Source organism: Colius striatus, chromosome 1 (assembly GCF_028858725.1).
Source record: "Colius striatus isolate bColStr4 chromosome 1, bColStr4.1.hap1, whole genome shotgun sequence".
Lineage (NCBI taxonomy): Eukaryota > Metazoa > Chordata > Aves > Coliiformes > Coliidae > Colius > Colius striatus.
In genome coordinates, this window is record NC_084759.1 from 122,114,820 (window position 1) to 122,131,668 (window position 16,849).

The 16,849-nt window shown below is 53.1% G+C and overlaps 1 protein-coding gene across 1 annotated transcript; it reads right to left on the reverse strand.

Moving 5' to 3' along the window:
* Positions 1-632: 632 nt before the first annotated feature.
* GPR156 (G protein-coupled receptor 156) lies at positions 633-16,018 on the reverse strand. Its single transcript, XM_061988733.1, has 9 exons — positions 15,914-16,018; positions 13,291-13,427; positions 10,825-10,960; positions 9,929-10,039; positions 8,477-8,602; positions 7,393-7,488; positions 4,411-4,647; positions 2,418-2,576; positions 633-1,796 (listed from the first exon to the last, which is right to left on the reverse strand). Exons 1-9 carry the CDS (start codon positions 16,016-16,018, stop codon positions 633-635), a joined length of 2,271 nt encoding a protein of 756 aa, XP_061844717.1.
* Positions 16,019-16,849: the final 831 nt, after the last annotated feature.

The following is a 16,849-nucleotide window of genomic DNA, read 5'->3' on the forward strand; positions in this document are numbered from 1 at the left end:
CCCAAACCCCCAAAAGTTTCCTGCACACATCCCACTCCCAGGTCTTTGCTTTGCCTAGGAGCAGCATGCCCCAGGCAAGAAGCAGCCGACAACTGCTTCTGGTGTCCATCCATCTCCCACCTCCAGTGGGTGTGATGCGGGCGGGAGGCTCTGTTCCTACAGCCTCAGGGGAGGGAGTCCTTTGTCTGTCTGCTGCGTGCAAGAAACCACGCGTGTTTCTGGGATGCAGTGCTGCTCCCCACAGGTGCAAACCACCCAGCTTTTGCAGGGAAAGCCCTCTGATACGATGAAATTTGGGCAGGCCACCAGCTCATCTTTCTGCTGCCAGCACCAAGAAGGACAAATGTGCTGAGTGTCTGTGAGGCACAGTCAGCTGCCCAGAGCAGCTGGAACAAAACCACTGCCACCTCCCTGAGTGCTGACAACCACTTCTCAGCCAACCACGGCCTGCAGTCACTGCTGACCAGGCTGGGGCTGACCCTGCAACCCACAGCAGGACAGGGTTTATTCCCGACTCCCAGATGCCAGAACAAGACACATTCCTCAGAGAGACGTGTGGCTTTAGCATTACTGAACACATGCAGTGTTTTGGGGGCGGGAGGGCACTTGCCTTTGAGGCTGGGTGCTCCCAGTCACACAAAGGTGGGTTTCAGATCTTCTTTGAAATTAACCACAGGCTGGGGCCCGCTGTGGTGCTCTGTCCAGTGGCCCACGCAGCCACCGGGTTCAGTGTCCGTGTCTGTGCTACTGCTGCTCAGGGAACCGCGTGGGCTCTGGAAGCAGACCTCGCAGCAGGGCCGACGGCAACCGTGGAACATCTCCTCAGAGCTGCTGCTGCTGGAGTCAGAGTCCGGGTAATAGTACAAGGAGCGCAGGGAAGGCTCAGCAGGTCCCCTTGGGGCATCCTGCTGCCATCGCTGCTCCCACGGGACGCATGGCGAAGTGCCTTGGGACTCTGGCCGGCCCTCCGGCTGGAGGCAGACCTCCCCAGGGACGGCTGGAGGGGATGGCGCTGGCAGGTGAAGGAGCTCTCCAGCAGCCCTCTCCCTTTCCCTCGCCAGGGAGATACGTGCTGACTCTCCACAGCCCCAGCCGCTCGTTTCCTTCACCCCGTGGCTGGCACGAGTGGGCACGTGTCCAGGGAAGCGGCTGGAAGTAGGGGACAACAGGGTCCTCCGCCGCCGCCTCGCCAGGCTGAGGTGCGTACGGATGTCTGGGTAGTCCCTCTGGGCCCCCCACGTTCCTCCTTGCTCACCTGGGGGGCCCTGGCTGCTACGCAGTGATCCCCCAGGTAAAGCTGGGCTGTAGGTTTTTCCATCCAGGCTCAGCTCTTGCAAGATTTCCCGCAGCTTCTCGCTGCTCACGTAGCTGAATTTGGGGGACTCCCAGGCCACGCTAGCTGTGATGTCCAGGCTGGACAGCTGCTCCGGAGGCTGTCCCTGCCCCTCGTGCGTCCCACACTCCCGGATGTCTTTCAGGCCGCGTTCAATGTAGTCCCCCGTGTCAAAAAGCAGCACCCGAGAGCAAACAGGCTCATGGCTCCCATGTTTCCGGAGATCCTCAGCATTGCTGCAAAGAGGTGGCGTATCCAGCAAGGTGGGAGGCTGCCACCCATCCTGCTCCAAAGCCGGAGGGCCACAGTCCGCCGGCGCATCCCCACTCTGCCCCGAGCTCTGGGTGGGGGGAGCCGGCGGCAGTGCACGGGGGTCGCGGCTGCTCTCTGCAGACATCAGCCTCATCAGCTTCTCCTTGGCGCTGCTCACTTGCTCCTGCAGGCTCTCAATCACGGCGTTTTTCTGCATCAAACAAACACGTCTGTCACACACAGGGTGGGTGGGAGGGGGCATGAAAACACTGCCCGTTTGGACACGGGCGCTGCCAGGAAATGAACTGCCGCTCTCTGCACGGAGAGGTGCTCTGAGACAGCATGGCAGCAACCCAGCAAGAGCCACACCGGCACTGTGGGTGACCTCCTCCTCCCCTGGAGCTTTCCCCCCAGGATGTGAGTGTGGGATGGGGGGCACTGGGGCAGACAGCAATCCAAGCCAGGGTGCTCCTGCCCCCTCAGTGCAGGTGAGGGAGCAGGAGGCTGGGGGCTTTCCTGAGATGGAGCATCTCCTTTCTCTAAATTAACCGTGCTGGACTGGGCTGTGAGAACCAGGCTCTCCTGCTCTTCTGCCTAAAGGGTTTGTTTTTTAAAACCCTCCAGCTTATACCTAAATTTTGGCACTGCAGTGTGCAGAGCGATGTGACGAAACAAAGCAGTTCTTCCCCTCAGGAGGGAAGAGACTGGAGGGGGAGCACCAGGTGTAAAGAAGAGTGTAAAAGGAAGGGCTTCCCACCCTGCAAAGCCTTCAGCCCACCAAAGGGAAGAGGAGAAGCCGGTGTGGCCGAGGGGGGCCGGCAGAGCCCTGTACCTCGGTGAGCAGCCGCTTCATGGAGTTTTTCTCCCCTATCAGCTGGTAGAGCTGCTCCTCGCTGTACACCGAGCGGCAGCTCCTGCTTGGGCTGGTGAAGTATTTTGCCATGTGGCTCACGGTTTGGCTTTCTTCTTCAAAGGCTTTCCACTGCTTGAGCTGGGGAGCAGAAGAGGGCATTACTAGCGCGGCACATACGGCCCCTGCTGCCGCGGCGAGAGGCTGGCGCAGCTCCAGCACGACTGAGACAAAGGGAGGGAGAGAGGGAGACAAAGGCAGGGTGTGATGGAGGAGCAGAGACGGTGGCGAGATGGCTGGGCCAGGGGCTGCAGTGGCACTCCCACCTATCTGAGCCCTACCCTGTCCCTGGCTCCAGCTTTTATCACAGAGAGGGTCGGTGTCTGCCTGTACTGCAACCTCTAAGCAGTGCTGCAAAAGCCCCCTCCCTTTTCTCCCCTCCTCTCTGACTCCGTGACAGACAAAGACAGTGTCACGCATGCCTCCTCATCCCCAAATCACTGTTGACAAGCTGAAAACCAGCAACACTTAGTATCCGTTTTCTCATCTAGTGCCTGCGTGGAAGCATCGCGCAGCCCAGCTCCAGCTGCTTATCGATCTCGAGTGAGCTATAGAAGAGCAAGCCCGTTAGGAAAAACAAGCTGATGAATTAAAAGATCCAAGTTAAATAAAATGTTCAAGGCCCCCAGGCTACAGCAGGAAAATGGTACAGGCAAGAGCGCAGGTACAGCTCATCAGCTCCTCCACCCTCACTCCAAGAGACCTCATGCTTGGCAGAGCATGGCCAGCGGGCTTGATGCTTGTCAGAGGAGGTTTGCACCCTGCTCCCAAGGGCTGCTCATCTAGTGGGTTGGGACTCTGCATCAACTGAGGTAGGAGGAGACCTCTGGAAATCATCTAGTCTAACCACCTTGCTTAGTTAAGGTCAGCTGGAGCAGGCTGCCCAGCACCATGTTCAGCTGGGTCTTGAATATCTCCAGGGATGCAGGCTCCACAATCTCTCTGGGCAACCTACTCCAGTGCTTTAAAACTTCCACAGAAATTTAAAAAAAACCTCTTTTTCTGATGCTTAAATAGAACTTCCTGTGTTTCAGTTTGTGCTCATTGTCCCCTCTCCTGCCAGGGGACAGCCCTGAGAAGAGCCTGGTTCTCTCTTCCCTACTCCACCCCCATTGGTGTTTATACACATTGGTGAGATCCCCTGAGCCTTCTCTTGCACAGATGTGCTCTTTCTTCAGCTTCACCTCTTCCTGCCTTTCTCACCTCATTTCCTTGAGCCCAAACATCCCTCCAAACACTAAACTGAGTAAACAACTGTTTCCTCTCCCTGTAACAATGGAAGCATTTTTCCCAGTAACATCATGGCCAGGCCACCAGGTTGCTCCTGGAGGACACGGGAAGCAGAAGGGCTTTGCCTCACCACAAAAGGCTTCCTTCAAACATCTCCTCCTCCTCCTCCTCATGTGCAGCAAAGCCCAGCTTCCTTCTCCAAGAGCACAGAGAAGGACAGCCTTCCCTGGGGACCACCAGCAGGCCCGTGAGCCTGGCAAGGCCATCTGGATGGCCAGAGCCTGGCTTCATCCCTGCCACAGGCAGAAACCCTCGTTGGGAGTGGGCATCGAGGACAGGACAACTGCACGAAGGCCTGATCCCACCAGCCACAGGGAGGAGGAGCAGGGCAGCAGCCACCTCGCCTGCACACGTGCCCTCTGCGTGGCTGCCACCCATGGCATGCTCTTGCAGGAGGCTTTCTGAGCAGCTGCTCTGATATGTGCCTGCACTCCCTGGAGACTTGGGGCACCTGCCTGAGGAAGCAGAGCTGCTGGGGCCTTGGAGAATGAACTGTGCAGGTGAGCCTGAACTTTTGGAGAAAGAAGAAGGAAAATAAAGTGCTTTGGCCCGCACAGCTGGTGTTGTTAAACTCTGAAAATGTGCCTATTTTCAGCCAGGTGGTGAGACCAAGGTGGCAGCATACCTGGGGGACAAAGATGAAGCAATTGATAGTGGTTGTACACACAAAGATGCCTCCAGAGGTAAAACCAAACAGCAAGTTATGCCACGTGTGGAAGAAACGGTGAACTAAGCAGACAGTGCCAGCAGCCAGGAAAACGAGGTTGACCCCCACAATGAGTGTCAAGGATTGGTTGACTGGCGGGGAGCTGATGTTGTCGGTCAGACCGGCCAAGTAGGTCCCATACAGCAGGAGGATACTCTGGAAGCAGAAAAAAGAGATTTCCAGAGTGTGGAAAATTACAGCCCGATGTAATGTGTCAGCCCCCACCTCAGACCGAGCCCAGTGAGCTCAGATAGACTCAGCACCATCCTAATTAATGCTCTTTGATGTATAATGCAGACCTTGAGCGTGCGGTGGTGACGCTGCAGCGAGCTGCCACGGGCCAGGAGCAGGGCTGTGGAGGGGGCAGGGGCTGCGGGGCCCTGGGGAGCCTGAGGAGCTGAAGGTGATGGTGGCAGGTGATGCCACGGAGCAGGGCACGGCTGGGAGAGGCGAGATATCTAAATCTCCCCCTGGGCAGCCCAGAGCAGGAGCAGCAAAGACAGATGGACAAGAGATGGAGGTCCCTGCGGGGATGCAGCAGTGGGGTGCCATCAAGGAGCAATTACACACCTCTGAAGGACCAAGGGGATTTGGAAGGACATTCAGAAGGAAAAAGCAAGGTAGAAGAAGTGGAGGCTTAGACTGGAGAAAAGAGGATGTACTTGGTGCCTCTTTAAATAGAAATCCAGGAAACTACCGGGTGCAATTCTTCTCCCTTCCCTTCCCCATTTCCTGCCTGACTCTAGCAGTGGTGAACGGTGCTAGAGAAGTGCTCTGTATACAGAGGCTCTCCCTCCCCTGGAGTAGGTTTCAGAGCAGACTTCTTCATCACACTGCCCCTCAAGTGTCCCACTTGCACATCTTTCCACTGTGCTCAGGATTAAACTACCCATCAGGCTGAATCCCTCCTTCCCTAGAGCACACTGGCAGGAAACACCCTGTATTTTTTGCCTGCCTTTGTAGTGCAGGGAACTGTCTGCCTTCAGGATCATTTAGAAATCCCCTCTAACAAAATTCGTGCTCCTGCAAGGACGCGGAACATCAGGAACATGATGCCTATGCTATTTCTGTCCTATCCAGTAAGTGCAATTGTTGGCCTTTTACTAAGAGACACTAAGAAGTGCTTTGTGGCCTGTGGTGCAGATATTCTGTAGGCAGTTCAGTTCAGACATGCTGTGTCTGTTTGACAACTGTGATGGCCACTGCCAGGGTTAGAGTCTGAAGGGACACTGTTACAGGCAAGAGAGGTTCACATCTACGGTCTTTGGTGAGACTGCCAGCTTCAGAGCACCATGAATTCTCAAGAGGGTGGGGAGGCTGTAACAGTGAGACCCGACTCGCTGGGAACTAGGCTGACACCCAACCCTCCTTCATAGGATCTGCACTGGATCATAACCACATTGGCCACACGGCACCTCCAAATACAGAGCCCAAGGGCAAGCCAACTCCTATTTCCCAAGCAAGAAAAAAACGCAGCACCAAAGTCCCATTTTGAATTTGTATAGTTCTGGGACGCAGACCACAGCACTGCCTTCTAGTAAACTTTTGGTAAGCACAGGACTAAGTTTGTTTGTTTGTTTGTTTTAATCTTGAGCAAAGGACTTTGCTCCTGATTCCAGGCATGTCCTTGGCAAGTCACTTCTGTCCATTGATCTGTGCCAGTAAAACTAGGATAATACACTCAGTGGCTTCACAAAGGGCTGAGCATATTAATGCTGTGGAAGATAAGAAGTGCTACGTGCATGCAGAGATAGCACCTACTCTCACATTAGCGTAAATCCAGATTAGCTCCAGCAAAACCACTAAAGAAATAACTCCATGACTCCCAGCAGGTAGAATAGGACCAGGGTCGGGTTCAAGGCAACACTGACAAAGAGCACCTGGGACTGGCAATGGTTTTATTCCAAAAGCAGTTTGTAGGCATAAGCCTTACCTATCTAAACCCTAACACTAATTGGACAAAATCAGAAGCAGAGACGCAGCACTGAAAGCCCAGGGAACGCCTGCAATCCCTAGCACCAAAGGACTTCTAAGGACAGGCTGGACTAATGCCTTTTAAAATGAAGTGTAGTGGGGAGGAGGACTTGGTTGTGTGGTGAGGTCTCTTTCTTCTCTTTTTCCTGTGATTTTGGGTGGATGGTCAAGGAGTACTGTATGACAGTGAGTCAGAAAGCAACTGCCTGTACTGCACACAGAGATGGAGCCATTCCCAAAGAAAGGCTGTGATCTCACAAGCGTCACCAACATCAGCTTTCTGAAATGCGTCCAGCCTCTGCCAACCCAGAGACACATGAGACCAGATAATTACAGTGATAATTATACCTACATAGTTACATCAGTTTAACTAACTCTTCTGGAATAAGAACAGCCATGTTCAAAGCTACATCAGTGAAAGTGTACCTCAGTGCTATAATTAAGCTGATACACATCCTGTAAAGGTAGGCACCAAGCACTTGTCATCAGCACCTCCTTGATTTGGAGTCAGAGGGCTCAGAGGCTGAACCACATAGTGCATCACTGCAGTGGACAGTCATCTGGGGCTTTATGGAAGAAGCAGGATTTAGGAAACAGCAAGATGCAAGCTTTAAGAAGGGAGATAGCTGACGTGTGGGGAGTTGCAGGGAGAGAACTAGAGAGGCAGCATGTGCACGGTATACATAAAAGAGATGGTGAAGCAGGGAAAAAGGGGCTAACAGGGCTTTTACAAGGGAATGCAAGAAAATACCAAGACGGGAAGGACTGGGGATGAGAGAGCTTTTGAGATCAACAGGAGTAGCCAGCATTTGCAATAAGCAGGTAGCTTGGGAGGGCAGGGAAACTACAAATGCTGCCCAACAGTTTAGGCTGTGAGACTGAGAGGAGGCGAGATACAACACAAGAACCAATAAGGAGGTTACGTACCTTAAACCCCAAAATGAGAACGAGCCAAAGATCGGAATAGAGAGAGGCGCAGGACTGCACCCGGCTCACTGAGCAGCTCATGCCCTTCTCTGTCGCCTAGGAGGCAAGAGGGAGGCAGAAGTGAGGGCTGCTGCCCCGGCCTGCGAGCAGGCACAGACCAACAGGCAGGCAAGTGTAAATTCCTACAGGGAAAGGCCAAAGCTGGTGCTGTCGTGGACAGAAGGTTAAAGTGAGGGAGATTTTGGCACTTTGCTGCCAATAGGGCTGGTTAAGCCTTTCTCTAAAGCATCTGCAGGTGCCACAGACCTCTCCTGTGTCACTCAGGTGACCTGCACAGACCTGGAAATATTAGAATCATTTATTTTGGCTGGAAAAGACCTTTAAGATTATTGAGTCCAACCACTAACCTCACACTGCCAGGCCCATCACTAAACTAAACCATGTCCCTCAGCACCTCATCTTATGCATCTTTTAAATATCTCCAGGGATGGTGACTCCACCACCTCCCTGGGCAGCCCATTCCAATGCTTAATAACCCTCCCGGTGAGAAAGTTTTGCCTAATGTCCAACCTAAACCTCTCCCGGCACAATTTGAGCCCTTTTCACCTTGTCCTATCATTCATTACTGGAAAGAAGAGACTGACCCCCAGCTTGCTACAACCCCCTTTCAAGTAGTTTTAGAGAGTGATCTTGCCTCCTCTCAGCTTCCTCTTCTTCAGGATAAACCACCCCAGTCCCCTCAGCTGCTCCCCATCAGACTTGTGCTCCAGACCCTGCACCACCTTCATTCCTCGTCACTTCCAGCACCTCAGTGTCCTTCTTGTAGTGAGGGGCCCAGAACTGAACACAGTATTTGAGGTACGGCCTCACCAGTGCTGAGTACAGGGGGAAACAGCAGATACTATAATCTCTAATAGACCAGACATGAACCCAACCCATTGTGCCTAGAAGGCTTTCTGGCTTGTTTTTCTATTTTTTTTTGTAATATCATCTCCAAATATCTGATCATCCACCAACTAACATTGTCTACAGAGATCAGACAGGACATGGCACAACCCTTCACCCTCCCTCCTCATTCCTTTACCCGCAGTGAGACGCTGAGGCTTCGGAAGCACTGGACTGGATCAGAGAATACCCACGTCAAGAGCAGCACAGTGTCCGCCAGCACCAAGGCTGCCACCATCGCCAGCAACTGGAGGTCTTTGATAATCTGAAAATAGAGATTATTAAAGAAGTCAGCGTTATCGGAGGGGGCAAATGGACACCAACGACCTCTGTCCCTTTGGGCCTCTTTCTGGTCGTTTCTTCCAAAGGACATGTCCATCCTTCATTCCCCCAAAATGGTGTCTATCCGCTCACCTACATCCAAGTAGGCGTCAAGATCTATGTCTCCAGCTCACAAAATCTTGGACATCTAATCAGGTGTGGGGCCAGATATAAACTCGCCCCAATGGCGTCGCAGGCTGGTAAATGCTATGACAGAGAGCAGCTCTTCCAAAACAAGAGCATCATCAGGAGGATGGAGCCAGGCTCTTCTCATTGATGTCCAAAGATAGGACAAGGGGCAATGGGTACAAGTTGGAACATAAGAGGTTCCAAAGAAACACAAGGAAAAACTTTTTCTCTGTTTAGGTGAGGGAGCACTGGCACAGGCTGCCCAGATGGGTTGTTTTGTCTCCTTCTCTGGAGATATTCAAAACCCACCTGGGTGAGTTCCTGTGTGACCTTCTCTAGGTGGTCCTGCTCTGGTAGGGGAATTGGACTGGATGATCTTTCAAGGTCCCTTTCAGCCCTTGAGATTCTGTGATTCTGTGATCATCCCTTATGCCCACATCACAAGCAGAGACAGAAAGGGTGGGAGGGGAAAAAAAAAAGCCGGTGGGATTATTTTTTTCAAGTTTAACACATGGTCCTGGTGCCTCGGGAATAGGAGTCTTTGCTGCTACCCAGATCCCCTGCAAACCCTCTCATCTCACCTTTCACCCGACACCTACTTTTTTTGCCATTGGAAAGGGGCCACTGAAAGTTGTAAGTGCACAAATTTATATAGGTGCATTTGTGCATTTTACATGCACAAATTTATATAGGTGGCTCCCATTTCCCTCCCAGCTGCTGTTTCTCCTTCCTTCACTGCCGCAGAGGAGTACACAGCACTTTGTCCAAAAGGTGATCAGATGCATCTGGGAACAGCCCTACATTAGATTCCCTTGAGCATACCTGGTTTATTTTCATCCCACAAAAACAAGCAGTCCAGACCTGAATACAAACACCAGTGTGCAGTGTAATGAAGGCCTGTGGTGATGGGGGTGGGACTCCACCAGAGAACAGGCAGCCTGGCAAGGCACCTGTTTGCCTCTAGAGTAGAAAAGCTCTTGCCTCGTTGTGCAGGAATAGCTGAGGAGCGCACGCATCTTTGTCATGTGCTAGTTTTATCTGTGATTCCACACTGTTTCGGGACTTGCTGGTGCTTGACTCCCTCAGGGAGTTTGGCTTCCCTCTACCCTCCACCAGCCCCCACCGGGTGCTGTGTACTCACCACTCGCTTGTCTGGCACCCGCTGGGTGAACACCTTGTAGAGCCTCCAGCTTTTCCCCAGGATGGGGCCAAACACCAGGGAGGTCCCCACACACAGCAGGCAGAGCCGCACCTGCCCAGGGCACAGAGTGAGGTGGGTGAAGGGACAGCCGTGAGGCTCAGGGACCTGCACCCTCCCACCCAGGGTGCAATAAATATGAGTGAGGATGTGGCTCCTGAAGGGTCATAATGGATACTAGAAAGCTGACTGCAGGGTGAAGTACACTAAAAGGCATGTAATCCTCTGCAGGCATGCCTGCTGCCTGCCTTTTCCTCCCCAGCCTGAGAGAAGCAGGCAGGGAGAGTCAGGCAGCTTGCGAGCGGCAGGGGCACAGAGGGTCCCTGCACCAATAAATCACTCACTGGCACCTCCGTTAATTATCCTCGGGCTGGTGGCTGAGCAGGATGGCAGAGTGTGCTCCCTCCCACCCGGGTGCATGCCCAGTGACATCTGTCAGGGCAGCTCAGGACACTGGCCTTGACCACACAGGTTAATGCTTTGCAACCTCGTGACACCTGTGCCACATCAGGCAGTGGCTGTGCGGAGGATCCCACCTACCTTCAGCCTCCCCTCTCCCTGTTGCCCTTTTTCAGGCCCAGCAGGATGGCTGGCTGCAGGGCAGCTCTCACCAGCACTGCCCTCTCCTCTGGGACCCACCTCGCATCTCCATCCCTGCGGCTGTGGTTTGCACAAACACCGAAGGCCGCTCAGACAGAAAGCCTCTGGTTGCAGCTTGTGGGATGTAGAAACCACAGCCCAGATGAATGCAGCTAGCAGTGAGGTGTGACAGACTGCATCTGAGAGACAGTACATGCAAACACGCATGCTTACATACACAGAGCAAACCCTCTGCTCACCTGGATGAGCTTTTCCACCCAGTCTCCGGACGGCAGGCTCTGCTCCTGAATCCCAAAGAGGTAAGCACTACTGTAAGTCAAGCCGCTGCCCAGCAAGGTCACGATGTTCAGATTGGGGCTGGACATCTTCACGATCCTCCAGGAAACAAAGCAGGGAAGGCGGTGACAGTTACTGATCTGGCAGCACAGGGACAAGGTCCCCTTACAGGAATGATGATGGCCATGAGGGATGCTGATACAATGTCCCCACTCTAACCTCTACTTTTCTCAGCTCCTCCTAAAGCTCAGCCATTGTTCCATGGTGCATACCTCATCTCTTCCCTGTATTGCTGTGATGTTTCACTATCCTTAAAATATTCATTTTGCCTTACTCCAACACTCCCGTGGGACAGCAAGATCTTCTCTCCCCAAAGGAGATGGGCACTAGGCTTGCCTTGTGGCACCTCTACCCACTGCTTGGATCTGCAGCACAGAAAAGCATCTCTGAGGCAGCTTCAGGCAGCATCTTTATGGACAAAACTGTGGGAAGCCATGGGCTTTTATCAGCAAAGTTGCCAGGGCCACCAGAGCCAGGTGTCTCTGCTACCAGTGCCTGTGCCAGGCACACAAAGCTGTGCTGCAGCCGCACAGAGCCAGGGCAAGCAATGCCCCACGCTCACACAGCTAGCATGCAGCACAGTGCCCCCCTGCTTCAAGGCAAAGATCTTCCTCCATTGCCCTCTGCTGTAAAGGGGCAGAAGAGGGAAACCTCTCCAACACGGCCCAGGGCGACTGTCTACAGCTTTAAGCTTCGCGTACAGCAGCTATAAAGGCCTCTGGGAACAGGCTCTTCCCACTGCTCCTTCCTCTGAGGAGACACCTCCACCCTTAGCACAGTCTCAACTTCAGGAAGCTGCCAGCAACGTTCAGGTTACAGCTTCCCCTCTGTAATTTCACTCCATCACTCATAATCCTGTAACTGTATTCAGAGAGGGGAGAATGAACCCACGGATCTCTCTCAACCTGTCACCCTTCTCCAACAAGGCCATCAAGAAAGAGCTCTGGTACCTGCCATCCCCTCCGAGTAGCTCTGTCCCTCTGGTCTGCTGCTAAGTCATTGCATTTCTCTACCCTTGAGCTCCTTCCTGGCTTGCTGCCTCACAGAAACAAAACTTGGGATTCAACCTGGCTCTCTCCCTCCCTGCTTTCCTCACCATGCCTAGGCACCTGGGGGAAGATATTCATCAGCTCACTCTCTCAGCTGCAGGCTGAATAAGGCCTCCTTTGCCCTCCCAGGTTCAGTAGACAAACCGGAATTTATTTGCTGTGGTGCAAATAAATAACACACATTCATTACAGCTTGCTCTGAGACTATCTTCTGGGGCCTAAATAATTTGGCAATCAATTAAGGTGGCCACCGAAATAAACACCACACTGCTTCAGTAAATCAAGTGCTTGAGGCCAGGATGCACGGCGTGCAGCTGCTGCACCAGGCACAGGGCTCAATATAAACCCTTACAAGCCCTCCCGACTGCTTGGTGGCTATAAAAAGCATCCAGCTCTTTAAGACACCCAGAAGCACCCTGAAACAGAAGCAGCTCAGGCTGCACCTCTGTGTGCAAAACAACAGCATATGGAGCACAAAGGCTTTGCCAGGTGAAGCCTGGGAGAAGGGTGTCTCTTGGTGATGGGCATGGAAGCGAGAGACCAACGAAGATGAGGAGAAGGTGGCAAGGAAGCAGGTGAGCCACGTAAAATTGCCGAGGAAGGCTAAGTGCTGGCTGAGACAGTTTGAGCTGCAAGGAACTGTTGAACCTTCTGCTTGATTTATGCTGCATTTAGGGGAGCAGGACTTTTTACATCCTTTGTGAAGGCTCAGCAACACCAAGCCTGTACCTCACCACCAGCTTCTCCCACCAATTAGGACGACGTTTCCCACCAGTATGGACAACCACCCAAATAAAAAACAATGTCAGCAGTATCATCGAACTACGAGTGGCCCAACAGCAGGAAAGAGATGTGGACACTGTGGAGACCATGATGGCTCTGCTCATGGAGCTGTGTTGCTCAAAGTTTCACTCTTAAGACTGTGGAGGGAAGAAGACCAGCTCTCTGCTCATTCTCATTGAGAACTGTATTGAGTGACACCTTGGGGATGAGCCTACTGCCTGTGACACGCTGGAGGAGCACCTGTGCCTTGTTCACAGTTCCCTGCCTTGAGGAGGAAGGGAGAAGCCCAAGCGGGGCAGTCTCCACCAGTGATCAAGTGTGACGGAGAAAGCTGCGATATCCCTGGCATTGCACTTACTTGCCCCCATGCTGCTCCTTCAGGCTTGTACCCTCCCGACTCAACTGGACCCAATGACCTTAAAGGTCTTCTCAAGCCTAAACAATTCTGGTCATCAGCTCAGGGCCCAGTCCTGAAGAAGCCCATTCTCACTGCTACAGCCCAGGTTAACACTCTTAGCAGGAGAGGGAAGCCCTTACCTGTTTTTCCTGAAGCGAATTGTGAAGACAAGAAAGAAGAGAGCCAGCAAGACTCCTCCAGTCAGGAACGTCCACACAACTCCAAGGAGAGCAGCAGAGAAGGACAGAGAGCTCTTCCCACTGCGGTCTGAAGATGTCTGCAAGAGGCAAAAGGGGTGAGGAGGCAGGGGACATTGCTGGGGCTTCCAGTAAAGGAGGTCCCACGGGTGCTCCCGCTCAGCCAGAAACTACATCTCCCAAATCCCTCCTCATGAGCAGACATCCTGGCACCAGACCAAGACCCACAGGCAGGGCTTAGAGAGATGTGTGTAGGCAGACATGTACTCTGCCACTTGATGACTGCACAGGAGGAGTGGGCAGTCCAGCCCTCATCTTACAGCCAGCTCACCAAATACATAATGAAGCCATACAAGTGACTCATAAACCTCAGGTAGGCCTGGATGTGGGAGAGGGGAAAATGAGCAATGGTCGCCCATTGGCCCTCTCTGGCAAGAAACCGCTGAAGAAAGACCTTGTGGTACCCTGGTTTGTAGCACGCTTCTTTGGAAAGCTGTGTGGGGCATCCTTGGTTCCCACCCTTACCCCAGCACGCTGCAGATAAGCAGGTGACATGCTTGGGAGCCAGCAGCAGGGCTGCCACTCGGTGCAGAAAACATAGCAAAGGGAGTGGGACAGCATTTCTGAGAAGGAGTTAGGCAGTGACACACCGAGCCGGGCTCCACCTGTCTCCCAGCAGGATGGAAACCAACTCTGTCCAAGGCAGACATCAGCTGAGAACTGGCTTTTGAGGGCCACTCCCACAGTAGGGGATACGATGGAGGCACCACTTTCCTTGCACACAGCCAGCCCTATGGTTTTTAGTCTCCATTTACAAATATTCTCTGCTTTCTCCGTGTTCACATAGGATGGAGAAAATCATCCTGCATAAAACAAAAGAAAACCTGTTTCCTCTGCAGACCTAAAATACTGCAGCATTTTTACCAGGCTGTGCATGTGTGTGTCCACTCACACATACTATGCTTGCATGTTGCTGACATCTTTAGTTTTTCTTTAAAAAAACATTATTTTTACTTAACTGATGGTTAATGCTGGTGCATCTCCTTTAAGGGGAAGGAGGAGGAGGAGGAGGAGGAGACTGAGCTGGGATTGCACTCTCTGTCACTAACTTCTCTGTTTCAAGCCTCTTCCCCCCTTGGGCTTTGTCTCCTCTGGGCCATCAATAACAAGGCACAGCTTGGGAGAATTCAAACCAATATGTAATTCCTATAACAAAAATGTGTCACCGCCACTCGATCGTGGCTGATTTGTGGGCTTCTGGCAGCTCAGGTGCTGCTGCCACGCTGGCTGCAGGGCTGCTGGGTGAGGCAGACCTCTGGCTAGGAGAGGCAGAGCCAGCCAAGAGCCGCCGCTGCTGATACATTACGATAGGGTACAGCTGCACATATGGCTCAGCCTCACTTTGCAAACACACAGAGGGATCCCTGGGGAGATACTGCTCTTCCCTCTCCCCATCCTCTGGCGGGTCTTTTGGCTCTGTGGGAAACGAAGACCACACCAGAACGTGGAGATGACCAGATAGGTCTGTTCCTTTACCATTATGCCATGACTCGTGGTGCAAAAACCCCATCATTCAGCATCAATCAAGGCCATCTTCCCACCTGCTTGGAGCTGGTGGAAGCTGTAACACCATCCTATTTCTTCATCCTTCCTGCTCGAGCCCGAGAATAACACCTGGCTTTTGCCAGTAACGTGAGCAGGGCAGACTCAGCATCCTGGGTCTCCTACACTTCACCCCCAGCTGCATCCACCAGCAGTATCTTTCCACCTCTGGCTGCTGCCAAAAGTGTTACTGCACCCTCTTCCTAGCAACCACCCAGGGATCAGAAACACCTCTATGGTCCCCATCTTTCCTTTCCCAACACATATTCCCCTAGCCTGACTGTTCTTTCCCTGGATGTTGATGCTACTTGAAGTTGATGGAGTGCTTTGTTTGCCACTGAGCAGAGTAAATCCTGGCCCTAGCGGGGGGAATATTAATTGTGAGGCAGCTGCCAGAGCCAGAGGAGCCAAACAGCTTATGGTCTTCTAATTAAAGGCCTGTGCGGTTGTGCAGGACATGGTGGAGAGCAGAGAGGGCCAAGCCTCACTGGTCCATCTCGCAGCCTCATGGAGAGCTGACTGCAACTAAGGGCATCCCGGTGTCACTTCTACTGGCTTAGTGGTGGGGGGGAGGTACCATTTATTATGGATGATGACATTTAATTAAATCCTGCTCTATTCATATTTGAAAAGCACTTTGAAGTTCCAGGAGATGGGAAAAGCCAAGGGCAGAGGAGGACATTCCAGGGCACTCCTAAGTGGCTGTAACACCAGGCAACACACAGGAGGGCTGCCTGACACGACATGGCTGTCGTGGCTGCCTCCTCACCTTCTGCCTAACTGCTGGGTGTCACCTAGGTGGGTCCTGTCTCAGAGGCCATCCCAGAGGTGACAGCACGCAGCCTCTGTCTGTGCCAGGATTGCTCGGCAGCTGTGCCCAAGCCCCCTTTCCATCCTTCCACCCAAACCCACTTCTGTGGAGCAAATCTTACGCCTCAGCGTGCTCCTCTGCCTCCATACGTACCACTGTGACAGTGCAGAGCTCCTGCAGCGCCCGCTGCTGCTGCTCCTGGCTGCCAAAACTGGAGCTGCCATCGCAGAGCTCAGAGCAGTTGAATCCTGGCTCCATAGCACATCCTCAGCCGTCATTCAGCTATACCTTCGCTCCTGCCAGAAGGATGAGGGTTGGCTTTCTCCAGTGAGAAGCCGCCTTCAGCATACACCAGATCTCCGCCTGTCAGGATGGCATAGGGAAAGGGTCTGGCAGCCAAAGGCTGAGCTTACCCAAAGCGATGTGGTGCACATCCAGAGCCAGGATGGGGAACACCAACCTCTCAGTGAGTCTCAGGGTGTCCTCTGCAGCAAGGCGAGTCAGCACGGGGCACGGGTCTCTGTGGAGCACAGTGGCATCCTGAGCTCTGCTATATCATCCTGCAAACTAACACATGCTGGCGTTAGGGCTGCCCCCAGCACCTACACCTCATTTGCAGAGTCAAAACTGGGTGCTGTAGCCATCTGAGCCGGAGCTCACCACAAACTTCCTCTGCCAATGTGTTTTCTGACAGCAGTGCAATTTCAGGGTGAATCTCCGCAGCTTCCCTGCCCCAGCAGCCACCACCAGTTTCCTGGCATAGTCCCTCCTTCTAGCAAAGAACCAGCAAGAGGAGACAACAACAAACATCAACAAATGTTGCCATCACCTAATGGGACCTAAACCCTGGCCCAGGCAAGCAGGGGAGGGACATGCTTGAATGACACACAGAGAGAAGTGTATTGGCTGGCTGGGCCCAAGCAGCGGCCTGGCTAGCTAAGGAGAGGGCTGTTCATTAAGGAGATTTCAAAGCGTTTCACCTCTGTGCTCCCACATGCCTCTCAGCACTCTGGCTGCCAGGTATTGTCCCTGCCTGCGCTTGCTCCGCTTGCACCACCTTTGCCTCTGTTCCCTTTCTCATTTCTCTTT